The sequence below is a fragment of the Pelophylax lessonae genome (genome assembly GCF_965119305.1).
Source record: "Pelophylax lessonae genome assembly, chromosome: 2".
Taxonomy (NCBI): Eukaryota; Metazoa; Chordata; class Amphibia; order Anura; family Ranidae; genus Pelophylax; species Pelophylax lessonae.
Window position 1 is genome coordinate 233258532 of NC_138769.1, and position 26911 is coordinate 233285442.

At 42.3% G+C, this 26911-nt stretch overlaps 1 protein-coding gene across 1 annotated transcript in view; it reads right to left on the reverse strand.

The window, feature by feature from the left end:
* The window catches only part of LRIG2 (leucine rich repeats and immunoglobulin like domains 2), a 111014-nt gene that overhangs the window by 57316 nt on the left and 26787 nt on the right, over nt 1–26911 (reverse strand). Inside the window, exons 2-4 of the mRNA XM_082246119.1 lie at nt 10986–11057; nt 6170–6244; nt 4339–4473 (exon numbers count right to left, since the gene is read on the reverse strand). Coding sequence (XP_082102245.1) covers nt 4339–4473; nt 6170–6244; nt 10986–11057 — 282 coding nt within the window. The remainder of the gene's footprint in view (nt 1–4338; nt 4474–6169; nt 6245–10985; nt 11058–26911) is intronic.

Below are 26911 nucleotides of genomic sequence, written 5' to 3' on the forward strand. Positions count from 1 at the left end.
GCCAAGCGGCCCTCTGAAAGAAGGTACAGAACAACATTTTTTTTTTTTTTTTTTATAAAGCACAGACACTGGGCTCTAACATTACTAAAAACACAGAGGATTGTATAGAAAAAAAAAAAAAAAAAAAGTAATTTCAGCAACAGGAAGGGAGGGACAGCACTGTCACTAGCTGTGACAGGCGGGGAGAGGAGGACAGAGGAGAGCTGCAGAAGACGCAGGCACATAAACCGAACAGAGCTCAGCAGCCATGATAATCGTGGTCAGCTTACAGGGGGGTGGCCAGAACCAGGCAGGATCAGTCAGGTATTTCAGGTGATACAAAGGGCCAAATTATACAGCACAAGCACTGTGTGCTTTAAATAATTTTTATTTTTTAGGCTAACAAACGTTTTAAGCCGGACATACACATTAGTGATCGACCAATATCGGTTTTTCGTTGCCGATACCGATATTTTGGCCAATGCATATCAATATCGGCCGATATTTTCATACATTTAAAACATTTATTTATTTATTTTTACTAGATAGGTACTCTTATGGAGGGATCTGAAAAGACCCCAAACCCCTCCTCTGCACTTAAAAGCATTCAAAATGCCAAGTTTGGCTGTTTTGTATGCTGTAATTTTTTTTAATCTGGCGCCAAGTACCGGAAGTGATGTCATGACATCACTTTATTGCATTTAGCTTTAATTTGTACATACGTGAGTGGCATATTCAATAACATTTGTAAATGGAATTATGCTATGTGACATCATTTTACCCTTACATGAGCAATATTTGGAATATCGGCAATATCAGCCAGTTCTGGGGCCGATACAGATATATCGGCAAAAGTCAATATCGGCCCTCGATAATCGGTCGATCCCTAATACACATATAGGGTTTTGGCCGAAAATGCTAATTTTCAGAAAGACTGAGATTCGTGCCGTTAGTGGACCCAACTTTAACATCAATTTCGATTTTTTTTTTAGGCTTGGCTAATGTCGATGGATCTGATCGAAAACTTTTACAGTTTCAACGAAAGTGTATACGTGTATAATGTAATCAAAAAAGAATCTGTCTTGTATTGCGCATGTTCTTACAGTATTTGTAAACCGCAATTATATATGTTATTATTGACCAATCACTTTTGATCATGGAAAATGGTTTTGTTTATTCTGTCAGTTAGTGAACAAGTCGCTATCGAGCGATGAACAGTCATTCACACTGCAAACGGCCAGAGTTTTTATACGTGTATGGGCAGCATTAGTCAAGCCTGCAAAAATGGATACATGCACACCTAATGCCAACATCTTTCATGACTAACCAAATTGTTTTAGAAGGGCCGAGGGACTGCCCAGGCAAACACAAAACTGTCATTTATCTTCAAGGGGTCTTTTTTGAAAAATGAGATCAATTACATACTTTCAATAAACTCACAAATACTTAAAGCGGAGTTCCAGGCATTTTATTAACTTCCCACCCCCGTGTTCGTGACAACTTCCTGTATTCTCATTTCGGTTAAAAATATGTTTGCTGAAATCAGCTTAAGGCCCCTTTCAGACTGTTTCTTTTTTTTTTTTTCAAAATTTGTGAATATACCTTTTTTTATGTTCTCCTCTGCTTTCACAGTACCTCGTCGCGGCGAGATATGCCATGTGCGGCAGCAATTGTAGCATCACTATGCTTATGCAGATGCACGCAATCAGGAGGTGTATGCTGGGTAGCCAGCAGCACCATATCCCAGAAGGACATACCAGGGGGCTTTGGCTGCCCACAGTCAACATGGGAACACGCTTGGCGCTCTTTGCTTGCGTTAAAAAAGCTGTAAAAAGGCGGTGTTAGACCTGCAAAGGTAGATCCCACCTGTTAAGAGGCAAATCCTCTTGTGTGCAGTGGAGCACGGTGTATTTAAATAGAATCGCATATATATTTCAGGAAGACTCACCTCTGAATGCTTGTTGGGAATCTGTACCTGATCACACTATGGGACTTTTTTTCATCTATTTAACCATGGACTCATTTTTGGTTTAAACATTTCACTTTGTTTGTGAAAAACAACCTTTTATAATTGTTGCTAATAATGATTTTTTAGCACTTATTTTGGATAAGCGCATTTACTTTCTATACGTTATTTTTTATTATGTACAATATATTTTAGGTGCTGCTATCCCCATGTTTAAATTTACATATATGAATATATATATATTTTTTGATGATTGACACCTTGATATTTCACGCATTATCTAAATACTAGCGCAAATATTACACTTTTTTCTTAAAATAAATAACATTTAAAAAACCTACATTAGATAATAATGCCGCTTGTTATAGGATTAGATGTATACAACCTAGGGGTGTTTTTAAAGAAAGAAAAAAACCACTTGAACTCTGCTTTAATATGGACAGGAATGGGAATTAGGAAAGAAATTAACATTTTACAACCGCCAAACAGCTTTGGAGGGTGTAACTCTTAGTGTAGTGAAGGAATTATCTTCTCAATCTTTAGAAATGAAGTCTGGGAATATTGTAAATTGGAAACATATGGTATTGTTCCTTCACAAACCACAATGATCAATGATCCCCGAATAATGCCCATGAACTTTACAAGCATTTAGCTGTAGTTCAGTGACGCAGTATGGTACAAACAAGTACTTATTTTGTCTGATTTGATCAGAATGAGTACAATACAATGTGGAGAAAGCACAGATCATCTGAACAGAACACAAAAGAATGAAACTAAAGTTAATTCTCACTGGCCACGTAAAGGAAAGAAAAAAGATGAAATTACAGTTTAGTAATTATAAACTGCCAAATCTCAGGATTTCACATAAAATTAAAAAGTGTCCTGCTACCAACAGTCCACAGCACATTAAAGGAAAAGAAGTGCATGTTAGAACGTGCGTTTATCCTTTTTTGTCCTCTTCTGACCTAACCTAATTCGCACTTCTCCTTCACAAATGCATACTTGTCTCAATCCAATGGCTATGGTACCCCTGTTTGTTTACATCAAGCAAGTTTTCCCTATTGTGCACATTGGTGCCCCACAGGTCTATGGGGCCGTCTCTGGCCTCCGGACACAGACTAACAGAAGTCTATAGGACAGCAATGCACAGGCAAGGCTAGGATGGAGAAGACTTGCACTACTAGATGGAAACAAGCAGTGGAACCTCAGCTTTCGGATCAAAACAAGTATGCATCTGGGAGGTTAGCATTGGGGGTAGCTGAACGTCAGTACTGTGACTAGGGGAGGGGTAGATAAAATGACAGAATTATCTTTCCCTCCTTCACAGAACGTGTTAACATTCTGTGAAATCGATACAAGGTTTTTTGTCAATAGATGGTGTAAGACCCCGTTCAGACAGGGGCGACACGACTTGGTGGGGCGACCTGTGAAGTCACGGTGCACAGCATGCACCGCGTCCTCGGCGCGACTTGCACGGACTTCATATCATTGAAGTCAATGCAAGTTGCCTCCAGGTCGCCCCAAAGTAGTACAGGACCCTTTTTCTAAGTCGGAGCGACTTGTGTCGCTCCTATTAGGACGGGTCCTGTGCTAATCAATGGCGAGCGACCCACCGCGACTTGTCAGGTGACCAAGTCGCCTGACAAGTCGCGCTAGTGTGAATGGGGGCTAAAGGAAATTTGTAAGTTCTGTATATTATTGTATTCTATTTTGTATATATTGCACACTGAACTCATTGTGATCACGGCACTAATAACATTTTCATTACATCTTTGCATTCTTTCTAGTCCTAATTAGAATTAGCCTGCCTATGTTACGCCCCTTGTTATCATAAAAGTACAATTGTAATTTTCATGTGATACCTACGTAATCAGGTGTATAAAAGCCTTCAACTGTGTCAAATGAAAGCGAACAGTTATTTTGGAAAGATGCTGAACATATCTTTTTATGTCCGTTCCCTACTGCAGTAATTCTTAATTTATAACCAGTAACCAATATGAGGATAGGAGTTGCCTACTTATAAAAATGTCCATAACAATGGGGAGGACTCACTCGTCGGGACCTTTTTTAAAGTACTTCAACGTTAGACACGATGCAAAAAACCCATTCCTCACCCAAAGAAAACCTAAATTTCAGATTTAAATGCAAAACATCCTAAGAAGAAAATCACAGTAGAAAAAAAAAAAAACACAGGAAGCTCAATAAAGTGTCTAATCTGATACTAGAACTGTCAATTCTAGGCCGCGTTACAAATAAAAAACAATCAACCCTGTTTTCTGCATATCATAAAAGAATCAATTATTTTCAAATCAGTGTTTAAAAATGCCGCAACAAAGGTATCTGGGTCAAAAACAATCACAATGTTATAAAACTGACACAAACAGATCACTCACAAGTACTTCAAAGGGATCCGTGGAAAATAAGAGCTTTTTATTTCTGTGAGAAGATTTGAGCTGAGGTCTAAGGTTTCCAATGAAAGGTACTGCTGAAGCAAATCTCCGTTTAGCTCTGAAATTTTATTATGTATTCTGCAGATTAAAAGAAAAAAAAAAAAAAACATTATAGCATAAACTATAAAACCTAACTAAATAAACCTGTAAATAATATCACACAATGCTAACATTTGCTGATATTTACCCAAAAATGTATCCCTCAAATTTCCTGTCCTCGCATTCATTTATTTCATTTTTTTTTAACTCTGTTGCTGTAGCAAGAAACTTCTGTATTCCAGCAGGCAGAGGGCTGACCACATACAGTTGTGTTTAAAGGATTGCATACCCTTGAAGAATTGGTAATATACAGTATGCACCATTTTTAAAGAAAACATGAGTGAGCAGGCAAAACACATTTCTTTTTATTCCTTACGGATTTCATATTCAATTGCAAAGTATTGAGAATGACACAAATATTTTCACAAAGTATGCTGCCTCCGTTTTTACAATGGCAATTTGCATATACTCCAGAATGTTATGAAGAGTGATCAGATGAATTGCAATTAATAACAAAGTCACTCTTTGCCATAAAAATTAACTAAAATTCCAAAAAAAAAACAAAAAACATTCCACTGCTTTTAAGCCCTGCCACAACAGGTGACATGTCAACGATTCTCTCAATAACACAGGTGTCAGCGTTGGATGAGGACAAGGCTGAAAATCACTCCGTGATGCTGATTATGTTAGAATAACAGATAAGAAGCTTTAAAGAGGAGGGTGGTGCTTGAAATTAGGGTGGACGAAAATTAGGGATCGGCCGGTATGCACTTTCCCCTGATATATCGGTATCGGCCCCGGAACTGGCTGATATTTTCGTGACGTCGTTCTGCCTTCTTAGGCCGCCTCCCTCGCCTTGGACAGCCCCGTCTGGAGTCGGGACTAGTCTCGCGGGAGTGTATCACAGCCATACACCCACCCACAGTGACACTAATACAGTGATCAGTGCTAAAAATACACACTGTCACTGTACTAATGACACTGGCTGGCAAGGGGGCGATCAAGAGGTTAAACACGTGCCTAACAATGTTTACTGTGTGCTGTTTTTACTAAGCAATGCACCGGTTTTTGCTTCCTGCTTTGTAGGGAGGGCAAAAAAAAAAAAAAAAACACACGGCTGCTGTCTGTATAGAGCCTTATGTTGTTTACCAACACAGGACTTTCTTCTGTCATTCGCTCAGCCATAACATTGGCAGGGATCCACTGATCGGCTTGTGCTGCAGCGAATGACAGCTCGGGTTTCTGGATGCATGCACTGACCTAGTAGACAGCCCCTATGTACATTACAGTGACTGTATGAGCCGCTCTGCCCCAGTATATGTACAGGTCGGCAAGTGGTTAGTTAAATAGCAGATGAAAAAAGCTAACCAAATTTTGGATTCCACCTAAGACAATAAGTAGTAAAGATACCTACCTATTGACAAATCATGGTAAAAGTTAGATGTCAAGTCAATATAGTTGATACATTTGCCATTTGGGTTTTGAGATTTTTCCCAGCCCTACAAGTAGTCTTTCATTTAACTAACTCCCTGTCTCAAAACAGGCTCAATATAAAAAGGTAAGGAAACTAAACTCAAAAGGAGGTCCCAAATATTATTTATGACTTTGTTAGAAGTGGGAAAAAGTCAGAATGTGGTAACAACTGATATATGCAGGAATGTATTTGCCATTTTAAAGAAGAGACATCAAATAAATGTGGATAGCAATCTATCAACAATCTCTCATTAACACTTACAAAGAAAGAAGAGTAATATTAGCTGTTGGTTCTCCAAGGGGAGGGATTGCCGTTAGCTCGTTGTAATTCATTTTCCTAGAAAAAGCACAAACATTTTTACTGAAGTAAAAGCCAATGATACAAGATTGCATTTTTTATACATGGAAATATTAGCCTTTTACATGGTGCATATTTTACCCAACAAACAATTTATGGAGTCCACTGTCGAGCACTTTCTTCTACAAGTGCCAGCTACCAAACGTGACCGATTGCTACAGGCACACATACTATTACAGTGGATGCTGCAGGACCTTGTGAGGGGTATGAATAGCTTCAGATCAACAGATTCCTGGACAGCGTGAACAGGGCCTGTGTCAAAAGGCTTGAGTTTGTATTGAGACAATTCCAAGATCATTCAGAATTGATAGGTCCATCGGACCCATTTCAAGCAAATTTTGCATTCTCATAGACCTGAATAAGAATGCAAAACTGGCTTGAAATGAGCAAGCACACTGTCAAAGGCTCTTGTGGTTTTTTTTTTAGGTTGGGTCTCTTTTTAAAATGGGACGCCAAACAAAAAATTCCCCACTCCGACGACGGTGACATAAGGGGGCGGGGCCTCCCAGAGAGGTCACTGGGAGGCCATGCCCCTAATGGCTATATAATAAGCTGCAGAGACCGGCATAATCACCGGGGACAGCGTCGGAAGAAGAAGACCAGAGGAGGCAAAAGAGCAGAAGGGCAAAAGAGCAGAAGAGCGGAGGGCAGAAGAGCGGAGAGGAGAAGACCAGAAGAGCGGAGAGGAGAAGACCGGATGAAGATTTTTAATAAACTTTTCAAAACGTCTCCTGTCATTATTTACATACACTGCCTTTTATGGGGTGAATGGGTATGGGGTACAATGTACCCCATACCCATTCACATAGGGAGGGAATCCGGGATCTGGGGGGCTTCCAGATTCCGATGAGCCCCCTGCCCGCAGACCCCCACAACCACCGGACAGGGTTGTTGGGAAGAAGCCCTTGTCCTCATCAACATGTTGAGGGCGTGTGGCCTGGTATGGTTCAGGGGGGGTGGGGCCGCCCGCTCGTCCTGCCGGGCTGCATGCTCGGATAAGGGTTTGGTATGGATTTTTTTTGGGGGGGGGGGGGCACGCAGTTTTTTCGGCCCCATTTTGGCGTGGCGTTCCCCCCTCAAGATTCTCACAACGCAAGTCGCACCGCAAGTCGGATCATCCTCAAATCAAATCAATAGGCTCCCATAGGGAACCATTGATTTTGAATGGAAGAAAAAAAAAAAACGTATAACGTGGCTTAATGCACGTTAAGCAACGTTATTCAGCCTTTAGCAGCGTCAGACGTTTTTACAGCTTGGCGCTGCAGCTCCAGAACGCACAGTTCCTGGGTTTTTTTTGGAGCTGTAAAACGCCTATGCCACTTGGAGCTCCTAAAAGCTCTATGTGTGCATGAGTCCATAGAATAACATGGATGGGCGTTCTGCAGCTGCAAAAAAAAAAAAAAACGTCTGACGCTGCTAACAGCAGCTCCAAAAACGTCCAGTGTGCATGGCTAAGGCTGCATTCACATGTCAGCGTATAATCGCGGGCAGAACCGCCGCGGTTCCGCCCACGATCCGGAGATTGCAAATCGCGGGACGCCTAGCGTTGCCCGTCGCGCAAACAAAATCGCGGGACGCAATACGCTCCAAAGAAGTTCTTGTACTTATTTGGAGCGTATTGCGTCCCGCGATTTTGTTTGCGCGTTGTTGCCGCGATTCGGCGGGCGTAAATCGCGGCAACATCGCTCGGCGTTTGGGGGGCTATTGCAAATCAACGGGCAACGCTAGGTGTCCCGCGATTTGCAATAAATCTCCGAATCGCGGGCGGAACCGCGGCGGTTCTGCCCGCGATCATACGCTGACATGTGAATGCAGCCTAAATGATGAGTGGATGTGACAACTGTAAAAAAGGAGGGAAAGTAGGAACTGACCAATGTATATTGATCGCTCGTGTTTTTTTTCATATCGAAAATGAAGAGGTTACTAAAGTTACGAAAATGTATTCTTTCATGTCTGAGCATGCGTGGTCTTGGTCTTCTGTCTATTTTCGGGTGAATACTGTACTGCATAAACCACTTTACATCCAGGCCAATTCTGACACTTCGTAAAAACCATCATTGTGACTACTGTGAAAAAGGAGGGAAAGTAGGAACTGACCAATGTATATGGTAAACAACCACTCAAATGAATATATATCAAGATCTACAATGCCATGAATCCCATAATAAACAATGAAAAATTAAGAACAAGGTAAATGTTATTGTCATCATTTTCATTTTTGGCACTTTATCACCACTGTGTATTATGTGATGTATGTTATTTATATGATCATTTATTGATCTATTTAATCTTGCACAATGCACATTGGATTTTTACCTTGTTCTTAATTTTTCATCATTGTTTATTATGGGATTCATGGCATTGTAGATCTTGATATATATTCATTTGAGTGGTTGTTTACCATATACATTGGTCAGTTCCTACTTTCCCTCCTTTTTCACAGTAGTCACATCCACTCATCATTTAGTGTGCGATTGCTAAGGAATTGGAGTCCCGACATTGATTAAGACATCTTACATTTGTCACATCCATCTATTGATTGATTGTGCGATTCCTAAAGAATCAGAGTCGATATAGCAATCAAGACACTTATTGACATCTTTTATTGAGAAATTATTTTCTTATATATTCATTAGAGTGTTTTTCTGCCCATTGAGAAAATAGCGCAGATTCTTACTTTATTCTTATTGCATTTAGTACATGGTGACACTACACAATTGGCTGCCTTTTCTGCAGAATAATACTTTTTTTACTATTGAATTTATTGATATATTTCACATACCTATACGTCTCATACCCCATTGGTAGCGCACTGGCCTTTTTTCCACCTTTACACCAAAGCACCCCCATTCCTGCCTGCTCACACGCAGAAGCGAATGCATACGTATGTGGCGCCCACATATGAAAACCGAGTTCAAACCACACATGTAAGGTATAGCCGCAAAAGTTAGAGCAAAAGCAATAATTCTAGCACAACACCTCCTCTGTAATTCTAAACAGATAAAATGTTACATTTTTTTTAAAGCTTAGCCTATGGAGAATTTTAGGCACTGGATTTTGGCATCATTCCACGAGTGTGCGCAATTTTCAAGCATGGCAGGTTAGGTATCTATTGGCGTAACACCATCTTTCCAATTCGACAAAAAAAAAAAAAATCAGGCTAACTTTAATGTGTTTTTTTTTTTCAATTCATGAAAGTTCCCCCTCCCCCGAAAAAAATAAAAAAATTGCGTTTGAAAAATTGCTGCGCAAATACAGTGTAAGTTGCAATGACTGCCATTTTTTCCCTGGGGGATTGCTAAAAAACATAAAAACCTGTATGTAATGTCTTGGGGTTCTGAGTAATTTTCTAGCAAAAAAAAATGATGGTTTTTACGAAGTGTCAGAATTGGCCTGGATGTAAAGTGGTTTATGCAGTACAGTATTCACCCGAAAATAGACAGAAGACCAAGACCACGCATGCTCAGACATGAAAGAATACATTTTCGTAACTTTAGTAACCTCTTCATTTTCGATATGAAAAAAAACACGAGCGATCATTCGTCCAATATTATTGTGTGTGTGAGGTTTAAGGGCTTCTTCACACTAGGTGCGCAGGGCTGCGCTGGGCAGGCATGCAAAAATCCTTGTTAGCTTCAGCATCCACCCCATTCGTTTTTATGGGCACTGGACGTAGTGAAAACTGCACCTGAATATTTTATTGTACAGTATGTGCTGAAATACACATTATTATTATACAGGATTTATATAGCGCCAACACTTTACGCAGCGCTTTACAATATAAAAGGGAGACAATACATTTACAATACAAAAGGGTCCTGCTCAGAAAAATTTACAATCTAATAGGGTGGGGCAAGTGGTACAAAAGGTTGTAACTGTGGGGAATGAGCTGACAAAAACCCTGGCAGCTGATTGGTTTCTATGCAGAGCTGCACCAGATTTTGCACTCTAGTTTTAGTAAATCAACCCCATAACAGGCCCATCAAAAAACAACATTAAGGTAACATTAAGGTAAATACAGACAATTGTCCAGTGCATTTTTGCAAACCATGTAACAAAGTTCTCAACACAAAACAAGTTCTTAAGACCCCGTTCACACTGGGGCGACGCTACTTGCCGGGGCGACCTCACAGGATATATATTTTTTTAATTTTTATTTTTTACTAGTAGTAGTAAAAGTAGATCAGTGACTTATAGCGGGACTTGTGATACAGCAGCGGACAAAATTGGACACCTGACACTTTTCGGGAACCAGTGGCACTAAATACAGTGATCAGTGCTAAAAAATATACACGGTCACTGTACTAATGACACTGGCAGGGAAGGGGTTAACATCAGGGGCGATCAAAGAGTCAAATGTGTTCCTAGGAAATGCTTGTATTGTGGGAAGGCAGAGATCCATGTTCCTGCTTAGCAGAAACACAGGATTACAGCCTTCCCTTGTCACAGAACAGCGATCAGCCTTGTTTACATAGGCTGTTCGCCATTCTGCCTGTGTCCTGAACGATCGGTGGATGTCCGCCAGACCCCGTGATTTGCTCCCACTGTGATTGGACACAATCACATGCGCGCCCAGACCCGGAAGTGCAGAATCACGTACAGGTACTGGATTCTGCTGCATTAAATGTACATGGGGTAGTCGGTATCTGGTGAAAGACTTGCCATCCTCTCTAACAATCACACGGGCCTGTCAAAATAATAAAAGATTAAAGAAACTTACACTTCTTGCAGAGAGTACAATTCTGGCACCAAACTGCTGTTGGATAAAGTCAACCAATTATGGCTTATCTCCCTAAAGAAAACAGAGAAAATGTCAGATTAAACATTTGCTTGTCTTAAAGAAGGCAACAAAATTACATTATTGCACATTTACGTCACATGAAACCCTTACACAATTCTCAACGGAGCACCACAATAATCAACAATTGTAATTATTGCAGAAAAGGTTTATGGCACAAACAGAAGCAGAATGCAAGCCAAAAAACATCATTTCAAAATTAGAATTTTATGTCATTTATATAAAAATCCTACCTCACACTAACAGCTGCAAGCGTCTTCTATGACAGCGATGGCAAACCTTGGCACCCCAGATGTTTTGGAACTACATTTGCCATGATGCTCTGCTACAGTGCAGAGTTCATGAGCATCATGGGAAATGTAGTTCCAAAACATCTGGGGTGCCAAGGTTCACCATCACTGCTCTATGACAAGGGTTGCCAAACCTTTAATACGAAGGGCAAGTTTACAGCCTTTCAAACTTTAGAGGGGTTGGACTGTGGCCAATAGGAGTAGAAATGGCCTGACATTAGTCAGAGCAAATGCTATAGGCTTGGTGATCAGTGGGAGAAAAACAATTACATTATTGCTGTCAGTGGGAGGGAATAGTGCCTCATCACTGGTATCAGTGGGAGAAGGTGCCTCCATAATTGGGGTCAGTTGAAAGAATGATGCCCCATAATTGGTAAGAGTGGGTGGAATAGAGCACCATCATTGGTATCAGTGGGATGACTAGGGCATCATATTTGGTGTCAGTGGGAGAATTAGTTCCCTATCTCTGGTATCAGTGGGAGAAGGTGCCCCCATAATTGGGGTCAGTTGAAAGAATGATGCCCCATAATTGGTAAGAGTGGGTGGAATAGAGCACCATCATTGGTATCAGTGGGATGACTAGGGCATCATATTTGGTGTCAGTGGGAGAATTAGTTCCCTATCTCTGGTATCAGTGGGAGAAGGTGCCCCCATAATTGGGGTCAGTTGAAAGAATGATGCCCCATAATTGGTAAGAGTGGGTGGAATAGAGCACCATCATTGGTATCAGTGGGATGACTAGTGCATCATATTTGGCGTCAGTGGGAGAATTAGTTCCCTATCGCTGGTATCAGTGGGAGAAATAGTACCTCGTATCGGTGGAAAAAAAGTGCCCAAGTGCCAAATACAGGCAACAAAAGGGCCACATCCGACACGCAGTTTGCAGACCCCTGCTCTATGTAAACAGCTCAACATGGTTATCCTACTGATGAAGCGGTATGGAAACATGTCTGCTGAAGCTGGTCTTTTATAGTCTCCCCCAACCTCATTCAACTAATTGAACAAATAAAGAAGCAGAAGCATTCTTATGAATTGGTCATCCTAAAATTAAGCTCAACCATAACAGGGAAAATAAAAACCATATATCCTCTAAGGGCTATTTCACACATGGGGCTCAGCCCTGTACGGGGCGGGCCCTGGTTTACTTTTTAGTCATAGTTCTGAGAATGGGTACATGGACCCTGACGAGCAGCCTGTGCATCCAGGATTGTGCACCCGTACCTGCGTGCCGGTCAAACTGAGCTATGCGGGAGAGTCCGTACAGTCTATACGATTCTAGTCACTAATATGGGCTGCCTGCACACAGCTCAGCGCTGGGACAGAAAAATAGACAAAAGGAGCACCTATGTGAATGAATGAACCCTAAAAACTAAGATGTTCCCCTTTAGTAAACGTCACTTAAAATAGAAGTGCAATTTTCTTTTTATTAGCAAAAAAAAAAATGAACTTTACAAGAACAAGAATGTTCACTGCAATTGCCACTTGTTTATATCAATCTGAATTCCATACATCATTTCATATCAACTATAAATGTAGCATTCATTATGTAATAACAGGACCATATATGCCATGCACTACTCTCAAGGAAGGATATTATTTGTTTTATTAGTCATCATGATGAGATAAATGCAAGTGTGGTTAGTTTATATGACTCACAGAGAAAAATACTACATGCCAGCACTAGGTCTGACCCTGCTGTGTCTAGAAGAGCAAATTGATCCTTGCCTACATCATTCTTTATCGACAGGCTGTAACTGAAGTGACTTTGTAAATATTTCACGAGCAAGGATGTGTTTGCACAGCAGGATCTGGTTGGACCTGAGTGATGTCATGTAATCCTCTTTAAGCCAATTGATAAGGGACAACAGCCAATTCTCAACAGAGAAGTCCCAAATATTCTCATAATGCAATATCACATCGCAAGAAAGCTCAGTTTAAAAAAATAAATAAATAAATAAAATACTTCCAAGAAAACATGCAAGTAAACCAAGAAAATATAGGTAGGACAAGGCAGTTCACATAGATGTAATCAAAAGCAGATTTAGGACTGGTCAGCGACCTAATTTTCCTTAGCTGATACAGTAGGAAGCAGAAGGAACTCAGTCACGTGTTTATTGTATTTTGTATTATTAAATTAGGAGATTCATCCTCGCAAATTAGTCCTGGTCACCACTGTCAGAAAGACAAAGTGATGGAAAGAAGAAGTCTTCTAAGGCCCCTTCCACACGAGGCAGAATCCGGCTGGAGTCCACCTGCTCAGCTCTGTCCACTGATCCCCACTGAGCAGGTGGATGGCTGGGCTGTGTCTGCTCCGCTTATGCAGAGAGGACACAGACACAGCCTCCTCTATGGGCATTTGGATGTAAACAGCTTGTCTGCCCTTTACACCTAACTGCCATCCAATCCAATCCACTAGACAGAAGGGATCCCCATCCGTCTGTTTTTAGAGGAACTGATTGGAAGTCGGAAGGTGTAAACGGACACAGGTTAAATTCGCCGTTCCATAGGGGACAATGGTGGGTCTGATCGGGTCCGCTGAAAAACTGACCACCAGACTTGATCAGTCTGACAGTGGGAAAGGGGCCCAATGGAGTAATTTGTTCCAACAATTATATTATAGTGGCAATCTCCCCTTACTTGGGGGAAATGTATTCTTACATTCTGCTGTACTTCCAGGACAGAAGTAAAAGTGAAGGCTCCCTATTGCGACACATAGGTGACATAAAAACAAAACAAAAAAAACACACACACCCTACCTGACAGGTGTTTTAACCATTCTGTACACTATCCAAAAATAAATAGATTCAACCATTTACAGACTCTTACCAAACAGTAAACAAACCATGGCTGACCTCAGTAGCTGCCAGCAATGTGGAAAAATTCATCCTCAAACTCACAACTACCTGTGAAGCCCCAAAGTCCTTTTTCTCAGAAGAATTGCACCCCCTCACAGCAGGAACTTGGCAGCCTTCTAATCTCTAATAAAAACATAGAGAGAAGCTCTGGGAGGGATCAGCAAGTTGAGATGAGCTGTTTGAGAACCAACTTAAAGCGATAATAAAGGCTGAGCTTTTTTTTTTTTATTATTAAAATAAAAGTGAGGGTATACGTACCTGCTCTGTGCAATGACATTACACAGAACTGTCGCTTGCCTCCTTTCTGGCGGTCCTTCACTAATGTTGTCCCCTCCTCCTTAGCAAGCTTTGTGCTATGGAGGCACTCATGCAGGTGTGCTCCCAATACAGGCTGTGTGGATCCATAGCTCCCTCCTCACAGGAGTGCGACTGACCAAAACAGAAGCCTAGAGCTCCCGGGCTCCAGCTGCTGCCTGTGTCTGTGGAAAAGCGATGCTGCAGCCAGGGACACCACAGGATTGAGAGGTGCCAGGTAATTGTTTGGGGATTTGGTGGTGAGGTTGGGGGGGGGGGGGGAGAGGAGACAGTTCGTGGGGAGTTTTTTTCTTTTTACTTAATGCATAGAATGCTTTAAAGGTAAGAAGTATGTCCTTTACAGCCACTTTACTCATATTGTGGTTGGATTTACCAATATCTACCTAGATGTATCCAAATTGAGTTATAATTCACTTTATTTCCCCCGAAAATAAGACCAGGTCTTATAATAATTTTGGCAACAAAAAACACACTAGGGCTTATTTTCAGGGGAGGTCTTATTTATTTATTTACAGTATGTACAATGACAATCCTAAAGTGGTCGTAACCCTTAGCCCCGGTTCACACTAGGGCGACCTGGTCGCCTCACAGGTCGCCTCCCATAGGGAAGCTACGGACCCGTTCTAATAGGAGCGACACAAGTCGCTCCGACCTAGAAAAAGGGTCCAGAGCTTCTTTGGGGCGACCAGGAGGCGACCGCCATAGACTTCAATGTTATGAAGTCTGTGGCGGCCGCTCCGAGGTCGCGGCGCGCTGCTCGCACCGCGATCTCGGAGGTCGCCCCTGAAAGTAGCGTTGCGCCAGTGTGAACCGGCGCTTAAAAAAATAAAATAATATCCTGATACTTTAAAGCATGATAGATCGCACAGTGTTTGTGCGGTGTAATTTACCCCCCTCTATGTTCTTAAAAAAAAAAAAACAGGAATAAAACAAACAAAATCTGTTCCTGTGTCCCCTGTCAGCTCAGGAATCAGTATTATTAAATTCTGTTATCCCAAAAATAAACCTTGGTTAAAGCTATTGTAAAATGATGTAACCCGTTTTGTAAAAAAATTATATAATGTGTAGTAGGTTTCCTTTCCTTTTGTAACTTTATTGTAGAAAATACCTTATTTACAGCGCCGCTGGGAACTCACATGACCCGCTGGATCTTTTCTTCCCTGCTCCGAATACTACAGAGGGAGGGGCCGAGATCCTCGCTGACATCAGCCCCGCTGCAGAGGGAGGGGCCACTGACGTCAGCCGAGAGGAGAGGAGAAAGCTTTCCAGCGGGTCACGTGAGCGCTCAGCGGTGCTGTAAATAAGGTATTTTCCACAAAAAAGTTACAAAAGGAGACATTGCACATTATATAACCTTTTTACAAAATAGATTACATGTTTTTACAGGGACTTTAACTAGGGCTTATTTTCTAAGTAGGGCTTTTAATGCAGCCTTTCCCGAAAGGTCTTCTTTTTGGGGAAACACAGTAGTTGGTGGGCACCTTCTGTCCTGAACCTGGGGAGGGGATGTGGACAAACCTATGAACAGTGGTACATGGTTGCATATATGTGAGTAACACTTTGTTAATAGGCCTGATAGTTGTGATGATCCACAATGCAAACAGATTATCGGTAGTTTTTCCACATTGTAGGGCGGCTGTATATCCCTGATGAAGATAATGTTTGAAATTCTCGAAATGCGTTGGATTTCCCTTTCCATTAACAAATGAAACCTTGGAGCGACATACAGTCATGTATGGCTTGGGTATCACCACCCAGCAAACAAATTTATAAAAAGTTAAACTGCTATTATTGCTATTGTCAATTTTAAAAAATGTTTAAGCCTCATGGAGGGCTTTTTTAATCCAGTCAAATAAAAGTTATACTTTTATATAAAAACTGGTTGAACATATTAGTTGCCGTTTTAAAGTCCCAAAAAAAAAAAAAAAAGAGGAATGATTGGATGGCATAATTACAACCACTTTAAAACTTCAGTCCTTCTGCTGTGTACTATGAGGATGAAACTGTCTGCAGCTAGGAGGTCAGAGGTGGTTTGTTTTAAGACTAATTTACTGGTTTTAAGTAAATACACCAAGTAACGCCCATAGTTACAATAGGAGTACAGCTGTGTCGCTGACCCAATCAACGACCAAACAATAGAAGAAAAGCACTCCTCTAATTAAAGTGGTCCGATAGGCATGCTTTTTTTTTTTTTTTAACCTTAAAGCATTCTGTGCATCAAGGTAAAAAACTTTCTAAAAGCAGCTCCCAATCCCCCTTTATGCTTACCTGAGCCCTATCTCGATCCAGCAATATGCACAAGAGCAGCACCTCTCTCTTCACTGGGGCTGAACAGTCAGTGCTGTGCGTGTCAATAGACACATGCACGCTCAGAAGCAAGCACGCGTGAGAGCACCCATAGCATTCAGCTTACTGTGTGGCACTTGGTGGAAGAGGGGGGAGCCAGGAGTGTCGGTGGGGGACCAGAGAAGAGGAAGATGTGGGCTTCTCTGTGCAAAACAGTAGTAATGGAGTATATGGCGCAATAAGCGTTGTGTGTACATAAAGGTCTATGCAGAACAGCTAAAAGCGTCCAATTGGAGCGTTTAGGGTAACTTTCCATTCATTTCAATGCACCAGCTCTGAACAGACTAAAGTAACTCACATGAAAAGAATTGGCATTTTTCGTATACAATCTATGAGCGGTCGGCTCCTGCATCTGGAATTGGGAGCCTCCTTCTACAACCTGCAGCCTGGAAAGTCAGGACGTCATGCTGGATGACAGCTTAGATGAGGAAATGGAAACCAACAAGGTGGTGGAGAGCTTCTTATGGGATGCAGGGCAGAACAGAAGTGATATCATCTGGATGTCAGGGGCAGAGCTATGTATTTCAAGGTCCCCAAGCCTCTTTCTCAAGCCTGATGTCCAGACACAGCCAATGGCTCCCGCTGCTGACAATCACGGCCAGTGAGGAGAGAGCAGAGGGTGGGGCCGAGCCACGCTTTATGTTTCTTATGGACACACAGAGGCAGCTCGGGACGGAGCACACACGAGTGCCCCCATAATAAGCAGTTTGCTAAGGGGGCACTCAGCAAGGGGGAGGGGACGGGTGTGCCAGTGGGGGACCTGGAAGTGGAGGATCAAGGCTGCTTTGTGCAAAACCACTGCACAGAGCAGGTAAAAATAACTTTTTTTTTTTTTTAAATAATAAACACAAGCCTTTATTATCACGTTAAGCCCACACAATTGATTTTTCCGTTCTTTATAATATATGATAGGATAATAAGCCTTGTCAATCTATATAAATTACAGAAAATGTATGCAATAGCTTGTTTTTCAAACGAATACTCACTTTGGCTCATCTCCACTACTATGATCCAACTCCAATGAGGAATTATTTGTAGCGGCAAGATAAAAATGTTGCTTAAAGAATGGGAGTTGTAAAGTTTTTATTTCATGTTGAGGCAAGATGCTACTTCAAAGTAGCATAGCACCATCTGCCCTAAAATAACATAAAAAACCTGCAATAATGAATAGGTATTTATACTTTATTGAGGAAGAACTGTAACAAGCAAATGAAAACCAGCACTATGTATAAATTAATTACTGCTCCGATTTTAACAAGATTAACCAAATACACTAGTCCTTTGTCAGAAAACCTTACTTAATTCCCCTAATAATTTTGGGCATGGAAAATGGAAATTAGGAATCAATACAATTTTAGTCACATACAGAAAAAATTGAGGATGTCCTAGCCCTTATCCCTTGTTAGCATGTCATAAGAAAAGCTTAGCTCCAAAGACACAATATGAGGATCCCATATTCTGCATTATAATTGGCCTTGTTATATCCTATGTGTCCATGCACACATAGGCTGCTATCAGCGTTTTTTTGGCTGGAAAAAAACCCAGAACTAGTATGTTTGAGAGGAGTTTTTCAGCTGTAAAAATGCTCCAACTCTGAAGAAAGCTGAGCGTCATCAATCCCAGGAGTCAATGCACCTGTACCTGGTGTACCTTGTCACTTCCGGTGCAGGCATGAGAACAGCTTCTGGGCATGCGCAATGCGGAACCAGCTGCGGGATGACGTGCCTGCACCGGAAGTGACGAGGCATGGAATTCTGGGTAGGGATGCACCGATCGGATTGGATATCGGCGCCGATATGGCCATTTTAGATGGATCTGTAACACTGACTGACCCACTGGCCGATCCGGTTTTTGCTTGGTAACGGCTCAGCCATCCCTTACTTGGTGTAGTAGTAGTATGGGATGGGAGCCGCTACTTCCTGTATAGGTCCGGCGCAAAGGCGGAGTGATATCAGATGCACTCCGCCTGTGAATGGAGGAGCCGTACACATGAAGCAGCGGCTTTGCTCTGTACTGCAGCCGCTTGCTTTGTGTGTAGCTCCGGATCGTTTCTGGTATTGGCGATTTCACAACGCCAGATATCGGTATCGGGTCCAAAAAAGTCAGATCGGTGCATCCCTAATTCTGGGATTCCGAAATCCAGGAAGAGGGACACTAAGAGGGACACTGCAGCTTCAGCTGCCCACACCGCAGATGGCAGCGCTGGACAAGAACTTCTCAAGGTAAGTAATTCATCCTGCAGGTACACTAAACAGGGGACAGTTTAGAGGCTATCGTTGTTTAAATGCACTAGCCCTGACTGTTCTGGGGGTATTTTTAGTTTAAAAAAAAAAAAAAAAAAATTTGGGTGGAACTCTGCTTTAAGATGCACAAATCAGTCAACATACAATGGAATGGATGGCCACGACACTAATGTGAGAAGGATCCTATGAGGAATCCTAGTGATCCTTTGCTACAAGGGAAGGAAGTGCTGTTTGTATTTAGAGATTACAACAGTTTTCATTCTTGCATTTTCCACAAGGCCTCATTAGCCGAGCAACTAGTATATGAAGTCTTATACAGTATTTTGTATTGTTAAATTATCTTATTGGCTTCAATCCACTTGTTTATTAAAACTCAAGTTCATAAAATGACCTTGGCAGAGCTGCTTAGTACATCATGTACATTCGTAGCTTCCAGGCATTATGTCCAGGATGTGACCATGTCATGATCTTCCATTTAACGAGAGTAAACACTAAGGAGCATATTTATAAAGCAGTAAATGTGACTGTCATTTAAAAAAACTTAGACCTTGAAGATTCACCTGCAGTTCATGTTTTGTGAATACAGTAGTTAATATTCCCATTGCACACCTTCCTGTATATAGGCACATCTGTTGTGGGTGCTGCAGTGATCACCAGCTGGACACTGGATCCATCACAGATAAATATACATGTTTGCCAGCACACCATGGATCATGCACAGCAGTCTGAAGAAACCTTTTATTGCAAAGGGATAACATCACATTAGTCACGCAGGACCCCTTCGCCAGGCATGTGACGAAGGGGTCCTTCTGGACTCCGAAACGTTGCACTTATCCTGATGTGATGTAAACCCTTTGCAATAAAAAGTTTCTTCGGACTGCTGTACAAGATCCATTTTGTGCTGGCAAAGATGTTTTGTGAATGTCGCAACACATAGTAATACGCTACCGTATGTTGTGAAGAGCCATGTCAGGGAGGGAAAAAAGCTGCACGAGTGTGCGTTAACGTAACACACAAGAGTGGAAAAGCGTGAAGACGCCGCTTATAGTTTCTTATTTTTTCAACAATTTTATTACTTGATTTCAAGATTCTGTTACTTACCTTTAAAGGTCATGCCCAACCTCACTCCTGTGTACCTTCGTGAACTCCTGCATATCAACAGGCCCTCCCTTATTTTCAAGTCATCTTCTTCCATTTAGCTCAATGTTTCATCGGCCTGCCTAATCTCTATGGGACTAAGATCCATTAGCCGCTCCGTCCCTTGACTTTGGAGCAGAGTGTTGTATCCTGACATCCGCAACATTGACTTCCTACCAATCTTCAAATCACGTCTCAAAACTCATCTTTTTAAACTAGCATATTCTGTCTAGTAATTTAATGTTTATGTAATGTATATTTATTTTATGTTGCTATTCTTGTAAGGTGACCTTGGGTGTTCTGAAAGGCGCTTATCGCCTATAAATAAAATGCACCATCATCATCGGCTGGATTGAGAATTAACCACTCTACTACCGCTCACAGTAATACTACTGCGGCAGAGTGGCTCGTTCCCGTCCAGTCACGTAGTATTAACGTGACTGGACTCCTCCCCTTCTGGGCGGCGCTTGCGCGCCGCCGGAGGCTCGCTCCCGCTGTTTTCATTCACAGCGGGAGTCGGGCCAGGGGAGGAGCAGCGGCGATCGCCGCTGCTCTTACCCGATCGTCGGGGATCAAGTCTGGAGATCCGCCCGCTGTGTGTAAACACAGCGGGCGGATCTCCATAGTGACAGGGAGTGACAGATCGGACTGTTCAGCATAGCTGGACATCCGATCTGTCCATGACTCACATAGTCACCTCCCCCCCTACACGTCAGTAAGCACCAGGCATACATTAACCCCTCCCTCTCCAATAAAATTAACCCCTTCCCTGCCAGTGTAATTTTTACAGTAACAGTGCATATATATAGCACTGATTACTGTAGTAATGTCACTGGTACCCCCAAAAGTGTCAAAAATGTCAGTCAGGGGTCCGGTCTGTCCGCCGCAATGTCGCAGTCCCGCAAAAAAAATCGCAGATCGCCGCCATTACGCGTTAAAAAAAAACACCAAAAATGACAGAAATCTTTCCCTTTGTTAGTAAACGCAATAACTTTTGCGCAAACCAATCAAAATACGCTTATTGCGATTTTTTTTACCAAACATATGTAGCATAAAACAAATTGGCCAAAAACTTTTAAAAAAATTGGTTTTTACATCTTTTTTGGGGGGAATTTCATATAAAAAAATGTGAAAAATATTGTTATTTTTTCAAAATAAACGCTCTTTTTTTGTTTATAGCGCAAAAAGTAAAAATCGCACAGGTGATCAAATACCACCAAAAGAAAGCTCTGTTTGTGGGAAAAAAAGGACGTAAATTTCGTTTGGGTACGGCGTCGCACGACCGCGCAATTGTCAGTTGAAGTCGCACAGCGCCGAATCGCAAAAAGTGGCCTGGACGGAAGACAGCAAAATCCTCCGGTTGTAAAGTGGTTAATCACCTTATGTCTATCAGTAGCTTTGGTCAACTGCCTAAACATCTGGCTTTCATAACCATTATCTACAGTATGTCAGATAGCACAGGAGGCATTGACATCCACACGGTGGCTGGAGGACGGTGGACCCAGCGACACGTCATGAGGGGAGGACAGCTGCAAAAACCGTAGAGACCGCCAACCTTGATGACATAAGAATAGAAGATGGCGCGTGTGACCTTGCATGTGAGGATGGCTTAACTGGCAACGAGAGTATGGAGTATGTTATTAGAGCAAAACACACCATAAAGGGTAATTGGGGGATAAAAGCAAAATCAACCCCAGGGAAGGGCTAGGTGAATATACTCTTTAACCACTTCAATACCCAACATTTTCCCCCCTTCCCGCCCAATTTTCAGCTTTGCACGGTCATGCAACACTGTGTCCATTCGAAAATTTTAATCTATTTTTTGTCACACAAATAGAGCTTTCTTTTGGTGGTAACTAATCAGCACTGGATTTTTTATTTATATGTGCATGGATAGGCAATGCTTGGCATTGATGGGCACTGATGGGGATGCACTGATAATCAGCGCACTTATGATCAATGCCCTGATTATCAGTGTAAACAATGACAGACAATGTGTGAGGAAAGGAGAGCAGATAACCAGGGTGGCTAAAAACCAGTTATCAGATTTTTCATTTTTTTTTAATTTAAAATCAGGTTTATTTTGATTTTTATCAAATTTATTTTAATAAAATTTTGGAGTAAAAATCTGTCTAAAGATAGTTTTCTATTCAAGATACAATAAAAATTTAAATGGAGCTTAGTTATGTAGAACGAGGCTGTATATTCTGCAATTTGTACATTTTCGGCAAACTCATACAAGGAATCCAAGCTGAGATAACATGCACTGCATGATGCATTCACACAATTTCAAACTACCAGCAAGAATGAGTCCTTGCATTTAAAGAGCACCTGTCATTTAAGATCCATCATGGCAGCGCCTGTTAGTGGGCATTCACTCACCTGCTGCTGTCACGTCCCTCAACTTGTTTTGCCACTGCCGTATCACCAGCCATCCAATTAAAGTGAATGGGACTGTCGGTAAGTCAACATTCAGAGAAGACAGTTGCTCTTTAAAAATGATGATTTAAATCAAGCCTTTTTACTTGACTTAAATCAAATCCACCCTGCAGATAACCACAAGTCTGTTTACATGTGACCAGCTGTGATTTGACACAGCTGATCACATGGTAAAGGGCCGCTGTGAGTGGCCCTTTACTCTGATCTGTGATCAGTTGTTGCCAAGGGACACAGTGGTCAAAAATTGCCCAATGCACGCACGTGGGCAGAACTAGAGGCTCGCGTTGTAGCGTTTTTTTAGTGTGAGCGGGAACAGGTTAAAAAGCAGTTTTTATTCGTTTGGCACAAGCACAAAAATTCTGAAGGGCTCTGCCTAGCCCCCCAGGTTCTTGCAGAGCCCTTCAGCCCATCTTTGGGCACAAAGGAAATTTTCTGTGAATGCACAAACACAGGAAAAATTGTCATAAACCAATCTGAACGAAAATAAAATATCCAAATTAAATGTGAGGGGAGGGGGGGATGGGGGGGCCAAATGAAAGTTAGTTTAGGGTGAAGGTCTGCTTTAAGGACTGCTTTTCAGTAAGAAAACACTAGACATGAGTCTTTTTAATATATTGGTTGCATGACAAACTTCAAATTAAAATGTGTCCACATGTAGCCTAGTAAAGCTTCAAAGTAAACAATGCCCAATTGTGCAGCTCTAATAGAGACTTTATTCTAGGCTTACCATCTCTCCTAAAGCCGATAGCTACTCCTCACCATTGCAGAAAAAGATACCTGAAAGCTCCCTTAGAATGCTCCTATTATGGATTAACTAAAACCAGATGGCTGCAAGCCGGCGACGTGTCCGTAATTAAAATCCTGAGCAGCCTCTGCAGTGTGTGTTACAGGAAGTAGACGGGCCTTCGTAGCACAAATCTGTTTAAATCTGCACCCTGCAGCAAATCCAGTCTGATTGCTGAAATGACAGCCAGTTCTACACATTCTCTGGCCCAGCTATCTTTCTGCTTGGGGGGGAAGGGAAGGGTGGAAAATACTTTAAAAACATATTAGAATTCCCAGTCATTTGCTTAAAGGAACCGAGCAATCGTCTTTATTCAAAGCACTGACATGTAGCCCAACACATTAAAGCAGAGTTCCATCCAAAAACGGAACTTCCGGTTTAGGCCTCCTGACCCCCTGACATGCCACATTTGGCATGTAATTTTTTATTGGCGAAGGACAGGTACCCGCTGCTCCCACTTCCACTCGGGCTGCCTAGGCGCTCGAGCGGAAGTTCTCCTCTCCCCTTCCCTCCCTGCAATCTTCTGGGACATGTCACAGGTCCCAGAAGATTGCCCGTCCACTCAGGACATGCAGCGCGACTCACGCATGCGCAAGCGGTCACAGTAAGGTGCCCACACGAAAGATGCCAGCGCCTCCGGGAGAGGAGGGAGAGAACCGAGGCTCCCGTTGGCCGCATCGCTGGACCGTTGGACAGGTGAGTGTGTTTATTTCTGGTCTTCTGTCTACGTCTTTTAATAAACACAAAAACGGGAGGAACTCTGCTTTAAAGAAATCTCAATGCAAAACAAAATTATTCAGAAAAAGCTGTAGCAGCAAAAGAGGTCCATCTCAGACATCATGGTCTTTCCATTTCCAAATAAACCGGAGACATTTTAGGCCCATCTAGTTACATATAAGTGGCCCGTATTGCATTTCAACTCATACTGACAATACACATACAAGTATTGTACATAAGATCTGAGATACATAGTACACTCTGCGAATGTGCTGCTGGCGCTTACACATTATTTACATTTCACCCTGAAGGAGTCATTCACGTATTACTTCTGTATTTTAATCAGTTAAAGACCACTGCCACGAGGTGGCTTCATGTGCAGAAGAGTATTATATATATATATATTATATATAGGGCTTTTTTTCAGCGGGAACGCAGTTCCGGCACCTCCAGAACTGACTATGTAATAGTAAGGGGTGCTGGGGTGTGCTGCAGGGTCTATTGATGCTTGCTGTGAGGGGATCTACTCTAACTGGCGGGGATATATTTTAGCAAAGGAGTCTATTGTTGCTGGTGGGGGATCTATTGTTGGTGGGGATGGGTTCTATGTTGCTGGGGGGTCAGTTTTTGCTGGGAGATATCTACTGTTGAGGGAGGGGTCGATTGATGCTAGCTGTAGGGAGATCTGTTGTTGCTGCTGCCGGAGTCTATTGTTCCTGGGGGGGTTGTGGTCTATTGTTAGGAGGATCTATTGTTGCTGGCTACAGGGGATCTATTTTACTATGTTTCTTGTTATCACTCCCAAATGATATACAAATTATTTAGCACCACAAAATTATATTTGGTTCTGTATTGTCTAAAAGGGCAGTATTGGGAGATGGGTATAGGATGGAACCAAGGAATGGTGGTAGGGGGTGGAACCAAGGAATGGTGCTCGGAGGTGGGTAGGGGGTGGAACCAAGAAATGGTGCTCAGAGGTGGAACCAAGGAATGGTGCTCCTCAGAGGTGGAACCAAGGAATGGTGCTCCTCAGAGGTGGAACCAAGGAATGGTGCTCCTCAGAGGTGGAACCAAGGAATGGTGCTCCTCAGAGGTGGAACCAAGGAATGGTGCTCCTCAGAGGTGGAACCAAGGAATGGTGCTCCTCAGAGGTGGAACCAAGGAATGGTGCTCCTCAGAGGTGGAACCAAGGAATGGTGCTCCTCAGAGGTGGAACCAAGGAATGGTGCTCAGAGGTGGGTAGGGCCAGAGAAAAGGAGTACCTCAGAAAGAGGAGAGTTCCTGCACCTATTTTCTGAGAAAAAAAGCCCTGTACACACATATAATATATATATATATTTCTGCGTGTCCGCCTGCAGGCGGCGCACATGGGCTGCTTCTGCTGTGATTATTCACAGCAGAAGCCAATCTGCGGGTGCCGGACACTGGATGTCTCCCTCCAATCATTGTTAAAACACACAGAACTACGTAAACAAGGCAGATCTCTGTTCTGACAGATCACCTTGTGAATGGTCCCATAGTCTTCTGGGACCTGTGATGTGTTCCATAATACTGTGGGGGAAGCGAACTTCAGGCTCAAATTGCAGCGGGTATCTGACCTGGAAGTGGGAGCGGGTACCTGTCAAAACCTTATACCCGCTCCCCCCTCCTCTCCAAAAAGTGCCAAATGTAGCAGTGGAGAGGGGGAGGGTGCAAACAAGTGGAGCTTCTCTTTTTGGGTGGAGTTCCACTTTAAAATATTCCTCTTATCCTAATGTGCATGGACACATAGGATAACATTGAGTTGCTTCTATAAGCAAAATGCTAAGCTCCTCTTTTAAGCCAGTGTGCGTGGACCCCTAAAAAATGTTTTAGGCATCGTCAATTTCACCATTTACATTTGTTTTTTTTTTTAACCACTTGCCGACCGCCCATAATACATTTACGTCATGACTTTGGTTATGGCAGCAGCTAACTTTCATTACCCCCGTATCATTTTGTTCTGTGGGCGATTTGGCATCAGATAAAAGTGATCCCTGGGGCGCATTCTCCACGGGATCACTTTTGAAAGCGATGGGAGAGGTCCCCCCCAGCGCCTTTCCGGCTGTTTCTGGGTTTATCAGGGCCGTCGGTAAACACAGAAGTGATCCGATCAGTTAGTGTGACCTCCGGTCACTTCCGGTTCTATGGCTTTTTTTTTCTTTTGCTTTTAAAAAGTTAAATGTTTTAATTTTTTAAAATGTATTAAAGTGTATTTTTTTCACAAAAATGTGTGTTTGAAAGACTGCAGCGCAAAAGGCCTGGTCAGTAAGCAGTTAAATGATTAATTCTGCCTTCCTGCCTCACGTAGGTTCAGGTAGAAATGCACTCTGAAATACTCCGCAAGGTTCTCCCTTTCTTGCTCAAGAATAAAGTAATGCAGCGATTCCACAACTTTCTCCAACACAAGTAAACACCAGAGGGGGCTTAAAAATGTTACAGGATCCATGTGACTTAATGTGAAAGTGTTTCTCCCAATTACAAGGCATAATCCGAGAAACCATAGCACAGTCCAGCTAGCAGCTATAAAACTTGACACTTTCTCAAGAATGCAAAATAAAATTAAACTGGGGGCAATAAATTCTTCACGCCTTTGGTGTATAAAGTGCCATAAACAACGCCAGCCGAGTGTCTGGAAAACTGTGATGCAACGTTTAGAAATGGACAGCTTGCAATTATTTTTCTAGTATAGGCTTGAAAATAA